The sequence below is a fragment of the Chanos chanos genome, chromosome 1 (assembly GCF_902362185.1).
Source record: "Chanos chanos chromosome 1, fChaCha1.1, whole genome shotgun sequence".
NCBI lineage: Eukaryota > Metazoa > Chordata > Actinopteri > Gonorynchiformes > Chanidae > Chanos > Chanos chanos.
In genome coordinates, this window is record NC_044495.1 from 46,076,157 (window position 1) to 46,095,252 (window position 19,096).

A 19,096-nucleotide genomic window follows, 5' to 3' on the forward strand; every position below is an offset into this window, starting at 1 on the left:
GTTTAGAATGGATCAAAAGTTAATATTACAAAAGGATAAGTGTCTAGAAACATTCAGACAAAACTGATGAGTGGGGTAAAAACAGTGCTTAAATTCACGTCGAAATGCCTTTGTCTTAAGCCCTCCTGCTACACCCCCATACACAGCTGCCACGACTTCATGAAATGTAGCGTTAAAGTCCTCTTTTTCAAACCAGAAGGTGGCAGTAAAGAGTCACAAAACCAAATTCCATTGTAGTAAAACGTCAAAGAAGAAGAGGAAGACGGGCATTGGTGGCCAAGGTGGGTTTGTCATGATGATTTTGCCAGTTTGGGTCAAATTTGTGAGGTTGCGTAATCTAGGACCAGGTGCAAATACCTTAAAGGTTAATTTTTTAAAATCCATATGTCTAATTAATTAACTGTGTCAAACGTTTTTTCTCATGGAAGTATGTAGCCTGGTTGTTTCGTCAGGAGATTATTGATTACATAGCACACCTGGCTTTTCTGTTGTCCTGTCTGGCTGTAAACAAAGCTTCGTCTATAAACTTGAACCAAATGTTTTCTTCAGCTTCATGTTGCTGTGTACGAGATGTACAGGAGAACCGTAGAAGATGTCCTTTCTGTCATTCGTCCACCCTGTTTTGAGCATGGCGAGGAGACTGTTACAGGGTGGAATATGTCACGGACAGTTTGAATGTTATCCCAGGCTACCTGGGGGGTGGCCGTTGATCCGTACTGTTGGAAAGAAAGACTTTATTGACTTACCGACTTTGAATGAGGACGACCTAGAAGAACAATTCGTCCGTGGTTCTGGCCCGGGTGGACAAGCCACTAACAAAACCAGCAACTGTGTGGTACTCAGGCATATCCCAACAGGGATTGTGGTAAAGGTAAGGATGTAAATAACTAGTAGTAGTATTGGTGCTGTTGTTGTTTGCTTGCTTTAACTAAAAGACTCCTGCAAGTCCTAGTCTAAAAAAAACCTGAGTGTCAGTCATTTTTAGCTTTACCTTTTTGCTCTCTCTCAAGTTTTAAGTGACTGTTAATCTAAGGAGAGCACATTTCCTGGCTCCATGCATGTTAATCAGTTGGAGTTGTCATTCCACTCTTGTAGTGTCATCAGACCCGCTCACTGGAGCTGAACAGAAAACGAGCACGGGAGATCATGAGAGAGAAACTGGATGTCGAATACAAAGGGGAGGAGAGTGAAGTTCTGAAAAAGAGAAAGGATGCCATACAGCGAAAACAAGAGAAACGGAGAAGAGCCAGTGAGAACCTGGAAAAGAAGAGACAGTTTAAGGAAATGCTCTCTGCTGAATCAAAGCCAAACCAGGACACTGGCTGAAATCAGGACATTTATGCTTTGACCACGGGAGGGTCTTTTTTCTGCTTCATGTTCATTGCATGATGTCATGATCTGTAGGACCAAACAAAAGGTCCTCATACAGCTCTGACTGACATGGATGTGCAGGAGTGCTGTAATAAAGGCAGAGAAAATACAGAGTCATTTGTATGTCACGTTTTTCAGGCTCTCCTCTAAAGCTTAATGTGGCTCATATCAAGTGGACTTCCTGTTTGTATAATTGTGTTGAGCACAAATTTTGGCCTCCATCCACGTTAGTGTCTGATGCACTCTTGTTTTTGTGAGAGAAAAGACTGCCTATTTGACACAGGTAACAGTGAATTTATTGGTGACATAACCTACAAACTCTTCAACTCAATACAAAGGCAACTCTTTAATCCCACTGACAGGATAAACACTGCCAGCAGAGGCAGGTTCCCAGTGAGGGGTGGGCAGGGCATCATCAGACAACCTGCTGAAGGCTGCTCATTGCCTCCCTGTCTCTCCTTCCACCAGTAAAAACCGGCAGCTGGTATCAGCTCCAATATGGTAACGTCTACCAGGGACTGGAAGGTAGAGAAATGTCTGCATTCTGCATATCAACATGATGTCCACCAAGGGTTTAGGAAAATGAATCAGCTTTGTTAGGAAAGGCTTAGAGCAAAAGTCTTTACACACAATGTTACATGATGGGAGTAGGGCTTCCTACCCCTCAGCTAAGACAAGATAAATCTTTTTGCATTACTTGGACTCTCATCTCAAAATTTAAAAGAAATAGGAGTTAATTTCAGTTGCAAATCAAAATCCAAAATCAGTCTCTTCATCGGTATGGAGCACAATTGTTTAAAAATGTGGGCATTCTCCATGATATACTTGAAAATATGATTTATTTATTACACAGAGTAATACAAACAACAATGCACCAGGTTTAGGATAACTGATGCATTTTCAGTGTGTTTGGCACTATCTTTTTTTTTTTTTTTTTTTTTGCATTTTAAAGGATCCTAAAGTCATGCAGTTTTAACTAACAAAAGGGCATTAAAATGTAACATGCAAAGTTTGCCTTTTAAACATTTTAGAAGCACTAGAGAAATTACAATATTCCCAAATGGGAACATAAAAAAATTCAGGAAGTTCCTGTCAAGTACAACTCAGACTCTCTCCCTTTTCTTCTCCATGTCCTGCTACATTGTTCAACTCTTTTTAAAGTACACTGCCCATAGAAAGTCAACACCCCCTTTTATAAAGATTATTTCCGTCGCCTTTTAGCCTGGAACTAAAATTGCATTCATTTTTTTGCTTATTCAACCCTACAAGTTCAAAACAACCAGGGAAAAAAAAACATACAAATTGAAACAGCTTGGCCGAACCAGATTCTAAGAAACACTTAGAATTATATCTGAGAGAATTTAGAATCACTCGGAAAATATCGCACTGAGGTGGCAGAGAGCTATCAAAAGAACCAACCTGATGTAACTGCTGTAAACGCTGATTAACCTGCTGTAACTGCTGTAAACGCTGATTAACTCATACTTGGCCACATGTACTCAAGTATTCACTCACGGTTATCGTTTGCTGATCTCAGATGTCCAGGGTAAAATTTGTTCCCCTATAAAAATGGGAGTAGTGTATGTGTTTGTGTGCATTTGTGTAACTGAAATAAAGTTCTCATTCAAATTCACAGAGAGGGATGTGGACTGTCCAGAGGCACTGCGCTTTCTCTTAAGGCCCTTAGAATGGAAAGGGCAATGATCTTTTCACAGAAGCTACGGTGCTGGAGAGAGCCTCTTCACTGGGTGGCGTAGGACTGCGGGTGGAATAAGTTTGAGTCGGACAGGTTTATCTGTTAGGACCTGGCATTTCGCTCCGTTTCTGCCAAGCACTCACGCACCAGACCCCTGGCATGAATGATGCCTGGAAACAACAAAGATATAATACAGGTTTTACATTTGACTATATACTTGAATGCATTGTTTTCTAGGTATTGTGATAGTAAATTACTAATAGCAGCAGCTAACACTGACAAAACTGAACATTTTTAAAAACCCCATTCAGAATTCAGAATGTTTTCTTAGGGTTAAAAATGTCTCCCAAAACTATACAAAGCCTAGAAACAACAGCCTCATATTCTCTCAGAGGATAAAGATTATTCACAGAAGACCCAGACTGTGGAATCTACAGACTGTTCATCCCTTCGGAGTTCCCACCTCTCTTTAGTCTCTCCATCGCAGTCTTGCTGCCAGCATACGTCGGCCTGATTTCTTTACCCAGCTCTTCAATAATGGCTAAAAGCTCGGCATATTTGTTCTGGGGCACTTGTGTTCCGCTAGTTCCCTGTCAACAAACAGCAGATCAAACATTCACATACAAATTTCATCCAAATGACACTTTGAATAACTGTTTATAGGTGTTTGCAGTAGTTGTACGAAGTCCTAAAACTTAAAGGCCTCTTGTTTAAATTTCTTGTTTATATAATTAAGTGTACACTTACCTGTGGGAAACCCAGGGATGGTGGTCCAAAGTCATTCACAACCGGCCTGTAAGACTGCAGTGTGGCTAGGCTTGGGGACTGAGAATGGGCAGTTCCAGCTGTTTCATTAAAAAACAAAAGTAAAGCAAAATAAAGTTCAAACATTTTCTTTACAAACCAATTACCCAAAGCCCCCTAAAACCTGAGTAGGACCATGTGTGGGTTTTTGCTTTTTTCCCCCCCTCAGTCCACCGTGGACGTTAACAACCTCCTTAAATTCCACAGAACATGCAGTTCGCCGTTGTAAACGCTGGGTGTCATCAAAGGGTCAAAGAATGTTCTTCACCCAGATCAATCATTAGCCTTGGGGGGAGACAATCATGGAGGAAGCTGAACCACTGAATTAAGCAGCCAAATGATATATTTTAATACGTCCTAACCATACCCATCCGGACAATGCGGACGACGGACGCGTTACTTTAGGTTTCGCGCGATCGTTAAACTTTCGCTCTCTTAAGTTCATCGCCGTGATGAGAAGAGAAAGCGTTTTATGATTAGTAATAATGGCGGATATGAATCAGCGCGCAGGATCTGACCCTATATATGTAACTGGACAAAAACTACAGACACGGGCTTTCCCCAGGTATTCGTTACAACATCGAATTTTGCATTCGGATAAAATACGAGATATAGTGTAAACTAATCGCTGTTTTTACCATACCTTGGTTCACTGAAGTTCCCGGAACATGCTGATGGAGGTTCGGTTTGTAAGACATTCCCAGAGACATTATAAATTGAAGAATTTCAAACGTCCTAAAATCAGTGAAGCGTCCCTGTCTCCCTCCGACACTTTTTGTTTACAGCAGAGCAGCACCGGCAAATATGGCCGTCACTTCATATTGACACCCACAATGCAATATATCATCACAATGGGGAATTCACGGTTTTTTGACCCAAAAAGCCCCTTTTGATTTTAAAGGTAATAATCGACCCAGATCACCATAAAATCCATTAAAACATTATCCACACTTTAAGATGAAGTTAATTATGTCAGATTATACATATCGGGAGTCATGAAATGTATACGTACGAGAAAGTTTGAAAGGCACAAAGCAGGCTATATAACCACGAAAGTAAAGCACCCAATGAAACCACATGCACATGTAGTAGTGAAACAAAGTTGAATACTATCACTCCCTTTATGAAACAACGAACTATATTTTACAGATTACGAATAAGGCACGTGATTGCACTAATCAGATTATTTGGTGGCCATAAAGATGGTAACGTAAAAAAGACAACGACTGTTTCTGATTAACCGTAAACAGCAGTGCTCATTTTAGTCTTAATAGTAACGAGAGATCATTATACAGTATATTTCACTCGCCGGTCTCTCAGGACTTGTGGATTTGTATCACTGTGTGTGGGTTTGTAATAAAGAAAGAAAAATACAGGACCGATATCTTGGATGGGATAGCCTATTTCGAGTAAAACCGTCAAAGTGTTTGACGGTGATTCCACATAGTAATGTATCGTAACTCAGCAGAGACTGTAACAAAGACTCGTGCCACTGCCAGGTTCTTCCTCTGTCTTTTTCCTCTTGGGGCACTCGATTGTCCATATGCTCTCTGAGAAAAACGTTTCGCTCGGAAAAGCACAGATTCTATCGGAATTCATTTCCTGAACTGTACCCCTGAATACTAGTTAAGTTAAGCCACTAGTAAATGCGTGAAGGATTCATATTTATATGCCACAACAGGCTACGTTGAACGCGATCGATTGTGTTCTATGTTAGTTGATATCAAAACAATGGGAAACAATAATTAGCCTGCTGTTTACTGAAACACAAGATATTTACATGGGTATACCTTGTCGGCAGAGTATTACACTTACAATCTTACGTAGGTTCTTAGAGTAGCCTATAGTTCGTTAGAAACACGCAAACAGACCAAAATACTTGAGGACTTCATTTCACGCCATGAAATCAAAATTTCGTGGCCAGTGTTAACACACGGGTGTGGGAGACAAGTATCAATTAGACATTATTGACCAAATTTATAAGCCACTGGCAGACGCTTTTTCGTAATTTTAAGACAAAGATCAACATTTTCCGGCTCCCATTCATTTAATCTTATGAAACTGTTACGCTACGTACAGTAGCCAAAATACTACGTCAATCAGTCACTCGGCAAATTCACTACTTTGCAGCGGTTTAAGTTTCAGGAAATTAAAAAGTTTGTCGCAGTTTTCTATTTGTTTCTTTGTTTCGTTAGTAATGTTGAATTGAAACATCCTCAACAGCTCTTAAGTCGTTTCAGTGGAGTGCACTTCCCCAGGGTCAACCATTGGGGGACAGTTGTTTTCCTGCAGCGACAACGATTGATTTCAATTCATGGGCGGTGTCATTGTTGTGTTACGTATGTCCAAGGGCCAATCATAAATTGCAGCTTCCGATTAGTAACCAATGAATGGCATGGTATATTTTTTAAAAACAATCATATGGTTGTAGGTCGACAAAACTAAGGAATCTTCTTTTGTAGCATGAGAAATGTCCAGACAAGTGACTGATCATAAATTGGAAAAATAGCTTTTGTTTCGCCACGCGTGAGTGCACTACTGTGTTGTGGGTAGTTGAAAATGGCAAAAGGTAAGGTCAAGCCACGAAGCACAGTATCTCCACTCCCACTGCTGTTTGCCGTTGTGTTTGAACTTTACAAAAAGGAACGAACTATTAATGCCAGCTGAGTTATTTGTATTTTCCTAAGAACCTGTACCTGTAAGCTGTATTAATATCAGCTCTCCATTTTACATATTTTGTTCATGTATATGTTTCTGTTTAAGTCAAAGGCGACATTTATGAATAATCGTGTGAGCAAATATTTTTGAGCAGCAGATGAAGTACGGTTCTGCTTTGTCTTCAGCAAACTAAAGGATCATTATGATTTTCCAAAGTAACGTAACGTGGCTCGCGCGTTGTAGCAAATAAAGAACTAGCGCAGTGTCAGCATAAACAGATCCCTTTAAACTTTAAAATTCGTTGAAGACTGTTCATAAAGAAAACCCTGTCAAGTGACCTGAAAGTTTCTTTTGCACTGTCCCAGGGAAGAATAAAACAAGGACTGCCGAGCCTAAAGTAGAAGAGACTTGTACCAGTAAAGTTGAGAAGGAGACCAAAGAAAATAAACATGAGATGGATACGGTAAGATGGGCGTTTTTTATAATTCGCGTGACAGTCGCTAGCGATGCTCCGCTGTTACGGCGAGATGACTGTTATGACTTAAAACTATCTCCTCAAAGTTGCCATGTTTCAGCGTTATTTTGACAACGACCGACTTTGTGTTCATTGCGATTGCAGCCATGCCAGGGGCAAACAACTGTAACTGTTCCCCTAAGCCAAAGTAAACCTCGTCGCGAAACTCCCCTTGTTCCTATCCAAGAGGAAAATTCTACATCATGCTCTGTGCCGAGTGAGACCAATAAGCAGGGTGAAGGTAATATTATTTATTGAGAGTTGTACTGATTTTTCAGGGCCTCCTTGTAGTCTGTGTGGGATGTAGACTACGTTGCATGTTGTTTAAATCATACACAACATGTTGCCCAGATACAGCACTGTTGTTTACCATAAACTTGAGCTTTGAAAGTCAGCCATTCCTACTTAATGGATACCAGCACTGCAAGAATTTCCTGTGTGCGTGAATGCAAACAGTGTACACTGACAGACGTCTCATGACACCACTTAATTGTGCTCCTGGGAGTCCATTGTGTACTGGAAATACGTTATACCTAGACAGTGCTGCTCTTGCATTTGCACGGCTGTTTAAACTGCTGTTTATCGTTCATTTGTTTTGTTGTAACCGCTTAATTTAATAAACAGGGAGTAAATGGGTGAAACATGACTAAGTCATGAAACTGTGTGTATGGGAATAGAGAAACAGATATTGGTTTGAAGTTAGTATTTTATTCACCGAGACGAATATTTGACGAATGTTATATAATTACTGTGTTACCTTATCAACGGTTGGTTGTCAGTTTTTAGAAGGAACGAAATGTTGTCATTTAGATTTCACGGACATGTGTACATTAAATTACATTTCATTAGCATTAGTGCTGATTTACTGCACCCCTCGGAAACGTAATGCTGGACTCCACAAGTTCTGTAATATTACTGCCACACCAAAGCCACCTGATCTGCATGATAAAATAATACATTCAGAGTGCAGAATGGGACGTATTACAAGAGTAACTTGTAGGCTGTTGTGAGACCTCTGTGGTGTGCTTTGTGTTTAACTGTAGAGAGCATTGTACTGGATACTCACACCAGTCTTGGCTTCACTGGTGATCTTTTTCCTCCACCCTTAGTGAAACCAAATGATGGTATCCCAGAATTAGGTCCAACTCAACAAGACAATGCTGCTCTGCAAAACTCTTCTCCTGGTCCCAAACAGAAGACTGATCAGCCCCTCAACATTAATGCTGCCTCCAATGCAGCCACTCCAAACAAACCTGACAGAGCGCTTCAAATCAGAGGGAAAGGCAGAGGAAACAAGTCAGTGCAGAAAAAGTATGTTTCCATGTCTGTCTAGAAACCACAGTGCACGTGTAATGCATTTATCTCAACAGAAGTCCAGATCATCAGATAAGAGTTGTAAGAAGTGACTGTATTGAGTCATACAGTGAACCACCATGGCAACAGTGAAGAAAAGTGTGACTTGGCATTTCTGCAAGATAGCTTTTGACCGTCTTTGTTTAATACCATAACTTCAAAGGAACTTTTCCATGTGAAAACCAGTGCCTGCCTCACATTTGTATTTGTTTGTTTTCCAGAGTGGAAAACAAAGATTCCCAGACCAACCGAAAGCTCACTGATTATTATCCCATTCGACGGAGCTCTAGGAAAAGCAAAGAAGAACTGAAGGTAGGAAAAACTATGATGAGATCTAATGCGCTTTGAAATTAACCAGTGAATTTGCTAAAATATGTTTTGTTTTGTTTTTTCTCAACACACAAAATCAAGAAGGATGCTGTCTGAGTACTATGCTGTAAAATACCACTATGTCATTCCAAGATATTAAGCTTTTTGTCATCATGGAAATATTTTGAAAAAGCTGAATAGAGGAAGCTCTGACTGTCCACTTCTCTACCATTTAATTGTAGAAACAACCTGCCATTTTTAAACAGAAACTGTCTTTAATGTAAATAGTTTGAAATCGAATACATGTTAGTATCAGTGTTGGATGATGGTGGTTTACAGGGAGATAACCAGTTTTATTAGCATGGCTTCAGCTGGGTCAGCTCTTACGGAGATGGTTTGTCTTAATGTCTGGGACAGTGTTTTGTTGAAACCTGAAAGAAGCTCTGATGTTTGTCCACAGAATGAGGAACAGCAGCACATTAATGACCTGATCACAAATGGCATTGAGGAAGGACTGAAGGTATGAACTAAAATAGTATGCGTCATTTATTTGGTCCAATTTTGACATTTTCCATTTTACATAAAATAAATAACAAAAATCTGATAACACAGGTGAAGGACATCGAGGGGAAAGGCAGAGGGGTGTTTGCAGACAGGCCGTTCCGGAAAGGGGAGTTTGTGGTCGAGTATCATGGAGATTTGATTCAGATTGCTGATGCTAAGAGGAGAGAGGCTTCGTATGCACAAGATCCCAAAACTGGATGCTACATGTACTACTTCCAGTACCGAAACAAAACCTACTGGTGAGTCTTCGCATCAAATACATCTCTCTCAGCTCATCTCCAAGGACCCTGGAGTCTGTATGCCTTACAAACACGTATATCCTCTCTCCTATAGAAATGGCATTAACCTCAGTTGAAGTGCTTTTTATCATTGACAAGTTTTGTTAGCTCTTCTCACAGAGAGGGCATATAACATTTGGCCCAAACCCAGAACATTCTTGTTTAATTTCAGCGTGGACGCCACGGCGGAAACAAAACGCCTCGGACGACTCCTCAACCACAGTAAGAACGGAAACTGCCAAACCCGGCTCCACGCCATCGCCGGAGTCCCTCACCTCATCCTGGTGGCATCACGAGACATTGAGCCCGGGGAGGAGCTGGTGTATGACTATGGAGACCGCAGCAGAGAGGCCATAGCCGCTCACCCCTGGCTCAAACACTGAGCCGTCTGACCAAACAGAGACACACAAACGAGCAAAAACAGACTGGTTTGGTCACATGGAACACTGGAGCTGCATTTGGATTAATTTATGACTGGGCTGGTGTCTCCTGTTTTTGCTGTGTATTTATTAGTTACATGGGACAGGACAGGGAACATCGCCTTGGACAGAGGACACATCACATGTAAATAGCTGGCTAGTTTTTAAAGACCTTGTGTGTGTATATACGCTGTGAGTGCAAACATACAGATGAACTACTACTGCATTTTTTTATGAAGCTATAGTTTTGAGCCCTGTGATGTCATTTTTATGAAGATATAGATATTTGAGACCAATGATGTTGTGGGAGCTAAAGCATGATCAGTATTGTTTTCCATCTGAATCAATAAAAAAACTGCTTTGAACTGGTTTTATAATGAAAGACAATTTTATTTTAAGGTTTGGAAATATAAAAAGTCTGTGGATGCTGTTTAAGCATCAAATCAGTTTTTGAGGATTTTTTTTTTCTTATAGTCACAAATACATGAATCTTCACCAAATGTCAGTGTGGTGACCCTTTCACCGCAGTTACAGCTTATTTCTTACTGTAGTGTTACATTACACTCTTGGTGTTTTCTCTTTTAAGAAGATACCTCAAAATTACTTTGATGTACCATAAAATAACCAAGACACAAATACCAGAGCATCAGATCTCACACCAATGAACACAAAGTTTTGTTTTTCTTTTTTATCTGAAACATTTCAAATGCGTGGCTATCCTGAGATGTGAGGCATTTGTGTCCTCATGCCATTAAAATAAAATGATGAGATGATTACTGTCCTGATCAGAGACACCCTGAGTGTGAGTTGTGTCCAATCCTACTGCTTATCACCAAATACACACACACACACACACAGGGCCAGACATCTAACCCCAAACCACAGTGTAAGTACTATACGCTGTGCTTCATCTCTTTATACAGGCTAAAAAACTTCAACTACAAATTAACTGGGATTTTTACGTCAGCCAACCTCTCTCCTCTGCTTTTGTAAATCTTCAAGCCTTGATTATTTGCATTTTCTTTACAAATATTTACAGAATATGATTATAAAGTGTATCCAGAAGGTAAGTCTAGGCCTAATGTCTGACTCTGACACTTTAACAGAATAGTCTTTGTTTTCTGTCCTTTAAATGTTGTCCCTCAAAAACATCTTTGGTCATAACTTAGAAAGTATCAGTTAAGAGGAATCCTTTCACAGATATGTGGAACTCAACAGGATCATATACTTTTTCTTTTTTTTTTTTACACAAAAACTGATCCAAATGACTGACATCTACTGATCCACAAAAATTCATACCACCTCTGCTTCTATTCACTGTGTCAGTGTTGTCTGTAGTTTGAGGTGGTGACAGTTTATTTCCGTCTGAAAGTGAACCTGCCAAGAAGAGGGACAGAGAAAACGGGGTTTGTGTTTGGTCTTCCATATTTAGCTTTTGTAAAAAAAAAAAAAAAATGTTTGAACCAGTAAACAAATTCAACAAACATTCTTAAAAATCATGAAATAAACAACAATGCTAATGTAATTTAAAATCAAGTTTGTGGCCATGGAAATAAAATGACTGCATCAGAAACACACACAGAAATGCAAAATCAAATGCAAATATGTATAAAAGCAAAAAATAACACCACAACAAGAACCCGCACAATAAGAGGGATAAGTAAGACAGAGGCCTGAGCCACAGTGGCACTGACTGTGGAACATTTCTCACTGACCAGCAGACTCTATGGACAACATAGAAATACAACCATAGAAATACACTTTGCTATAATTGAAGTACAAAGCTGCTACCTCCTTTCCAAACCTACCCAGGCCTCTCGGGGGGGGGGGGGGGCTTAAGTGAATTTGCAGAGTTTGCTGAAGCAGGACCCTGACTCACTGCAGTCAGCCCTCGCAGCTGATCCACTTTAGCAAGGCCTTTCTCTTTCTCTGTCCCTCTCTATTTTTTTCTCTCTCTCCAGACACACACACACACATTTCTGTTTGAAATGATCACAGTCTGACTCAAACACGCACAGACACTCTCTGTCATTCACTGAATGCTGAACTCACTTTAGTTTTTCCAGACTGTCATTCTTTAAGCCATCGTATTTCTGAATAATAAATAATATACACGCGCACACACACACACACTTTCCCATGCAGTGGAACAGAACTAGTCACATGTGTGACATTAGCATGTAGATGTAAACAAGCCATTCCTGGTTGGTCTCCTCTGAAATAGCCAATTCATGTGGGAACCTCATTTAATTACTGGAGGTTTGGGGGGGGGGGGGGGGGGTATGCAAAGGTTTGAAAACACACACATTGAGTATCTGTCACGATGGATTCTTAAAGTATCTGTAAAATTTTAGACTTTTAATAAATCTGAATTCATGACTAAACCGAGGTCTGTTCTTGGGCACACACCAAAAGTAGTTCACTAAACACACCATGAACACGCTTAAGGTTAATGCCCAGTATTCCACTAAACATACCATGAACACGCTTAAAATTAATGCCCCAGTGTTCCACTAAACACGCCATGAACACGCTTAAGGTTAATGCCCCAGTATTCCACTAAACACACCATGAACACGCTTAAGGCTAATGCCCAGTATTCCACTAAACATACCATGAACACGCTTAAAATTAATGCCCCAGTGTTCCACTAAACACGCCATGAACACGCTTAAGGTTAATGCCCCAGTATTCCACTAAACACACCATGAACACGCTTAAGGCTAATGCCCAGTATTCCACTAAACATACCATGAACACGCTTAAAATTAATGCCCCAGTGTTCCACTAAACACGCCATGAACACGCTTAAGGTTAATGCCCCAGTATTCCACTAAACACACCATGAACACGCTTAAGGCTAATGCCCCAGTATTCCACTAAACATACCATGAACACGCTTAAAATTAATGCCCCAGTGTTCCACTAAACACGCCATGAACACGCTTAAGGTTAATGCCCCAGTATTCCACTAAACACACCATGAACACGCTTAAGGCTAATGCCCCAGTATTCCACTAAACACGCCATGAACACGCTTAAGGTTAATGCCCCAGTATTCCACTAAACACGCCATGAACACGCTTAAGGTTAATGCCCAGTGTTCCACTAAACATACCATGAACACGCTTAAAATTAATGCCCCAGTATTCCACTAAACACGCCATGAACATGCTTAAAGTTAATGTGCAGGACTTTAGACCTTTTGCAAGTCCTCTGTAAGTCTAGGATTGAAGACACATCTATGAAAGTTACCCATGAAAGATCATGAATCCAATGAAACTGCTCCTGAACACATATCTCCATACAATAAATGCCAGAATGGTTTGAAACATGAATATGAATATATTTTCAGAAAAACTGCAGGATTAAAATTGGAAAATGCCATCTATAATGTCAAATTACATGTTGCAGGAATGGTAGACGCTGCAGGAATGGTAAATTTCAATGAATTTTCAAAGCCAAGTTTGGCTCACGTGACTCTGAAACTCATACAGACAAGCAGGGGATATATTAGAGATTGTTTAACTTCATCTGGCCGGAATCACACAGGGAAACTTGATGGCTTATGGCTTAAACCAACAGCCCAGCTCTATATTCCTCGACCTAATGTTAATGCAGTGGAAACAAGCCAAAGAACAGCCTGCGCTGTGGGTAGACTTTACTCCCTAGCCTCAACAGGTGTGCTGGAGACTATGCTATACTCCGTCTTCCTCCACCACGATCACTGGCTCTGGTCTGAGTCAGCCTGCGCTGGTGCTGTGATCCAGTTTAAGGAGTTGAGGGTAGTGAGGTGAGCAGGTCCAGGACAGTGCCCAGGGTAAACCTCTCTCCCTGACTAAGAAACAATGGGTGAGACACCCAGATCGGCATGAACTTACACTAGGAAAGGCATTTAACACTGGAGTTACTACAAACTCACATAACCTCTGAGATCACATGAAAAGGTATATAAATTACTCTGGAAAGGAGCACCAGATGAGTGAGTGAATGAATGCAACTCACAGTTTTTTTATTGTTGTCTTCTCATCTCTGGGCTCATCTTTGGTTTCCTCTATGGAGACTGGAGGTGAGGCGTCCAGTGTGGACGGGGACTCCAAATCCACTTCAACCATTGTCTGGTCTGATGCAGGCAGAGACCCACTGCAAGCAGAAGAGTTATTATATTCATATCTATACTATGATTTACATACCGTTAACCTAATGCTTCCCAACAGCTGTGAAGACAAGCAAAATACTGGCATATACTCCTTTTATTAAGAATAGATTCTTAATGACACAAGATGGGGAAAAAAACACAAAGAGAATTGCATCTGCTTTGTATTCACTCAATCTGAAAATGACTAGAAAATGTTGCTAGTCCACTTCAGTTCTGATGGGATCTTAGCTCACTTTCAACACCATTATCATTCAATACAGCTCTCTTCACTTGTCCTGTCAGGAATACATGTCTACCACTTAATTTATTAGGGTAAAAGAAATTATGCTAAAAGCAGCTCTGACAACATACTGGGAGAGCTTTGTGTACAAATAAAGAGATTTCCACGACAGAGTTAAAAGAACCATTCTCAGAGCATTTACTGAGACGGTCTGAATCCAGTTTGGTCATGAGTTAACTTTCTGTGTTCCTCTGGAGAATTCACACATGCATGAAAGTTCTGTTCAAACACTCTGAATGGTCTGAGTGAATGGTCTTGATTGTGTTGATTAGTGGTGAAACATTACTTGGGATTTGACTGTAGATTAGTGGTTAAACATTACTATGGGATTTGACAGCAGATTAATGGTGATATATTACTGTGGGATCTGACAGTAGATCAATGGTGATCCATAAAAGCGGGATCTGACAGTAGATTAATGGTGACATATTACTGTGGAATCTGACAGTAGATCAATGGTGATATATTACTGTGGGATCTGACAGCAGATCAATGGTGATCCATAAAAGCGGGATCTGACAGTAGATTAATGGTGATATATTACTGTGGAATCTGACAGTAGATCAATGGTGATATATTACTGTGGGATCTGACAGCAGATCAATGGTGATCCATAAAAGCGGGATCTGACAGTAGATTAATGGTGACATATTACTGTGGAATCTGACAGTAGATCAATGGTGATATATTACTGTGGAATCTGACAGTAGATCAATGGTGATATATTACTGTGGGATCTGACAGCAGATCAATGGTGATCCATAAAAGCGGGATCTGACAGTAGATTAATGGTGATATATTACTGTGGAATCTGACAGTAGATCAATGGTGATCCATAAAAGCGGGATCTGACAGTAGATTAATGGTGACATATTACTGTGGAATCTGACAGTAGATTAATGGTGATATATTACTGTGGAATCTGACAGTAGATCAATGGTGATATATTACTGTGGGATCTGACAGCAGATCAATGGTGATCCATAAAAGCAGGATCTGACAGTAGAATAATGGTGAAACATTAATGTGAGATGTGACTGTAGATTAGTATTACTGTACCTTTTATACAGCTGCAGTTCTTCCTGAGCCACTAGCAGCTGAGCTTTGAGTTGGTTCCTCTCCTGGAGAACTTCCTTTAGCTCATCCATAGTAAACCGTGGTCTGTTGGGATCTGTCAGATCTACCACCATCTTGTTGGGCCCCACTGTCTGCCAATAAAGTCAGTGTAGGGTCACTCAGTGTATCAGTGAGAGATGACTGCATGTACTCTTTTTATTTTGAACACATGTCAACGCGGAAATGACTAAGATATCTTAGATTTATTGCGAAGGTAAGTTACCGTGCATAGGTTGTGTTACTAAATAAGGATTTATTTGTTCCTTCACCGCCTAGAAAAGGGGGAAAGTATTTTTTAAAAAAAAAAACAAAAAACAGTTCACTATGGCAGTAACGTCCCAATGGCACTTTTTTTGCAGATTGTCGTTTTTTTCTATTGACAAATCACTTTCCTTTTCTTGTTCAACGAGATGCGGTGATGTGGCAGCGATTAAAGAAACGTTCCACTTCTCACACATACGTCACGTTAAAAGACGATAGAACATAAACCATTAACCTTAAGACTGAAGTTGGATAGAAAAAAAAATTACCAATCCAAACTCACATCGTTACTTGAACCCTCAGCAATAACTCTGTCAAGTTCCCGTTTCAAATTGTCTCGCTCCATTTTCAGCTCCTCCATCGAGAGGTTGGATTTGTTGACCAAAGCTTCAAACATCTCCAAAACACGAACAATCTTAAACTGTAACTCTGAGACCTGTTGTCCTCCCTTGCTGATTTTCAGCAAGTCTCTGCCAATTACGTACGAAATGTCATACACATCTTCGACTGTCAGCTCAAATGCGTCCTTTTCGAAAGCTTCGGACGGACAGCCATCTCTCAGTTTTTCCATTCTTCCCTCTGTCAGAATGTATTTTTGCCTCTATATAACTGTATTGATTACTTAAAGTTTATCAGAAAACCAAAATGAGTGTTTTTGAAGAGTCCAGCAAAGTCACCAAAGTCGTCTCATTACCTCGCTTCCTATTTCAAACTACCCCATGCGAGCCTGCCATTACCGTGTGAGTGATACATTAGCCAGCCAATGGGACAAGCCCTCCGGCGTCTAGCCAATTGCATTGTTTCTGCTATGCAAAGTTACCCTAGTGACAGGTGAAGCCAAGCGAACAATCATGAGAAGGCATGTGATGTCTTTGGGAAATTATGCTGTATTGTAGTCAATAGACAATAGTAGAAACTTCGTAATCAAACCCCGGAACTAGATATTTATACAAAAGTAAGCAAAGAACACTCTGCCGTCTTACACATACTGGCATTTGAAATAAACTACTGAGATTTCAAGTACTGCTTGGGACAACTAGGGGAACTGGCGCCATGGCTTTAGGATGAGAAGACCTCACTGTAGAGGGTGGACCACACATTAAACTCTGACGGGGCCCGGGGATGCTTTGTAATCGCTTGCACTGCATGAGAATTACTGAACGCCTATAGTGTATAACCAGCGGGCTTTTGTTACTGCAGAACATGACGGAAAGTCGGCCTGCTCACACACACCAAGCAGATGGCGGGGTAGGATACGGGCCGGCCTTCGCTAGAAGAAACAGCGTCGTTTGACGAATACTCCACAATTCTACTTTATTATCTCACAATACTGACAAAACGTCTCGCAGTCATAATCGCCATTACATTAATATATCAAAAATAAGATTTGATATCACACGATTACAAGTTAATATTTCAAAACACCATCTGAATGTCATAATTATCAGTCTGTGTCAGAGAAATATGACTTAGTATTTCAGAATTGTGTTTTATCTATGGTAATTACAATTTACTATTTCGTAATTATCGTGTTTTTAAGCCATCGAGCCCTTTAGCAATTTTATGAACTATGCCACACGTTCGTTAGATGGCACTGGAGATCAATGAATAACTGTGCTGCTATAGCAACAAGTAACACTTCTTTACGTCTTAGCCTACCAGTAAAAGGCTCTATGTTTGCAAAGATGTGAAACTGAGTCAACGTCTATAAGATCCATTGTGCAATATATCAGTTATTTTTTAAGTTCAGTTGGACAAGCTGAAATATAATGAAATCTGTGTGCGCACAAGTACATGAGGTTATACCCAGGCGGTGCACATTTGAGCTTTCCCATTATAAAAAAAACATTAAGAGTAAAGACATAGGGTACTACATGGTAATTGCGAGCTAACTTGTAACTGCGTGAAGTCAGAATTCAAAGAGTTCAGGAGGTAAGTTACTAACTTGTAATTGTCAGGTGTTAAGTCCTAATTCTGAGTTATTACGTTGTAATTTTAAGTTACGAATTTATACTGAGAGATATTAAGTTATGAGGCTAATTGGAGGCTTTGTGGCAATTGAATGGGGTTACTAAGGTGGAAATGTGAGATGTTAAAGTAAGATAATAATTACGACATGGTGAGTGATAACTGATAGGCCTGTATTAAGTAGATTTAAGTCATAATTCTGAGTTGTTAACTCGTGCGCTGGCTTACTATGTTACAAGTCGCTGGTTACCAGAGCAGGCCTCTCCTGCCCCCCACAACGACGATTATTTCCTCTCTTGCGGAAACAAGCCAAACAGCGAAAGTACTTCCCCCCCCCGTTTGATCCTTACAAAATGTCTACTCATGAAGTCTTCGTGGGTTAATAGGCCTAGAGATGTTTCGCGCTACACTGATGTTAATCACAGACGTCGAGTTCCACTCTCGAGTAGCTTTTATCAGTTCCCGCCTGGAGAACGTCCATTCTCCCGCCTGCTCTTGGTCACGTATAGTAAGGAGAGGAGATAACGAAGCGTGCAAGCCTGCGTTAAGGAAAACCTGCTGATTTCGGTCTACATCCTTTAAAATTTCAGCAAACTACACAAGTCATCAAAGTCTTTCTGTACACCAATGCTGAGAAGCTATTATCTAATTTTTTCTGTCAGATAAATTCTTTTTCCTGTCAGATGAATGCGTGGAGTAGATTAAAGAATTAAAGAAATAATGAAATAAAATAATAAAATAAAATAACACAAATAAATAGATTCAGTGCAGAATGAATTTAATAAACATTGCCAACAAAAAGATAAAAGTTGCCGTTGAAAAACTGGCATCTAAATCTTTGACATTTCTCCTTTCATGAGAAACACATTAAGCTCTTTGAGAGGCTTGCTGTTTCAGCAATAAAATTGCCCTGAGTAACAATGACAAACTGCACTTCATCAACATTATATGCTTTTGATGAGATACCATTTAAACAAATACATTTAAAAGGTTCAGATATAAATATTTGTTCAAAATTTACATGATCATACCTGTTGCAGTTCTACATGATGCCAATACTTATATAAAACTTGCCTTTCATCAGGAAGGATAAGTTAAAATATCTAAGATCAACTGCAAACAGAAAAATGCGGTTTGAGTTGGCTTACATAGCCAGTGCTAAATATTGCACAATCTATATGAATAAACAATATGTACTCATGTCCACTGGGTGATATTCTTTAAGCCCGTCACAGTTATGGCCATGGTTTTCATCTTTACCACAATATTAATATTTATAACCATGTATGGCTTTGTAATTCATTATCATTGAAATGTGATTCAAAATATGAGTAGGCTGTAATGGG

General features: G+C 40.0%; 4 protein-coding genes across 5 annotated transcripts; 2 read left to right on the forward strand and 2 right to left on the reverse strand.

The window, feature by feature from the left end:
• Positions 1 to 248: 248 nt before the first annotated feature.
• On the forward strand, positions 249 to 1,473 carry mtrfr (mitochondrial translation release factor in rescue). Of its 2 annotated transcripts, XM_030783447.1 has the most exons (3): positions 249 to 281; positions 550 to 871; positions 1,096 to 1,473. In XM_030783447.1, exons 2-3 carry the CDS (start codon positions 593 to 595, stop codon positions 1,324 to 1,326), a joined length of 510 nt encoding a protein of 169 aa, XP_030639307.1. In that variant the 5' UTR covers positions 249 to 281; positions 550 to 592; the 3' UTR covers positions 1,327 to 1,473. The 2 variants fall into 2 exon arrangements, with proteins under 2 accessions (XP_030639307.1, XP_030639313.1); XM_030783453.1 differs by lacking the exon at positions 249 to 281 and having other exon boundaries at positions 475 to 871.
• An 802-nt stretch (positions 1,474 to 2,275) lies between these two features.
• On the reverse strand, positions 2,276 to 4,630 carry LOC115814940 (cyclin-dependent kinase 2-associated protein 1-like). The gene is made up of 4 exons (XM_030777917.1): positions 4,494 to 4,630; positions 3,815 to 3,912; positions 3,531 to 3,657; positions 2,276 to 3,237 (listed from the first exon to the last, which is right to left on the reverse strand). Exons 1-4 carry the CDS (start codon positions 4,579 to 4,581, stop codon positions 3,170 to 3,172), a joined length of 381 nt encoding a protein of 126 aa, XP_030633777.1. The 5' UTR covers positions 4,582 to 4,630; the 3' UTR covers positions 2,276 to 3,169.
• A 1,800-nt stretch (positions 4,631 to 6,430) lies between these two features.
• On the forward strand, positions 6,431 to 9,930 carry kmt5ab (lysine methyltransferase 5Ab). The gene is made up of 6 exons (XM_030794426.1): positions 6,431 to 6,440; positions 8,087 to 8,354; positions 8,618 to 8,708; positions 9,166 to 9,225; positions 9,318 to 9,508; positions 9,720 to 9,930. The coding sequence occupies exons 1-6, from the start codon at positions 6,431 to 6,433 to the stop codon at positions 9,928 to 9,930; spliced, it is 831 nt and encodes a 276-aa protein (XP_030650286.1).
• Positions 9,931 to 11,150: 1,220 nt separating this feature from the next.
• On the reverse strand, positions 11,151 to 16,353 carry rilpl2 (Rab interacting lysosomal protein-like 2). The gene is made up of 4 exons (XM_030770414.1): positions 16,062 to 16,353; positions 15,465 to 15,609; positions 13,972 to 14,109; positions 11,151 to 11,343 (listed from the first exon to the last, which is right to left on the reverse strand). Exons 1-4 carry the CDS (start codon positions 16,351 to 16,353, stop codon positions 11,322 to 11,324), a joined length of 597 nt encoding a protein of 198 aa, XP_030626274.1. The 3' UTR covers positions 11,151 to 11,321.
• Positions 16,354 to 19,096: the final 2,743 nt, after the last annotated feature.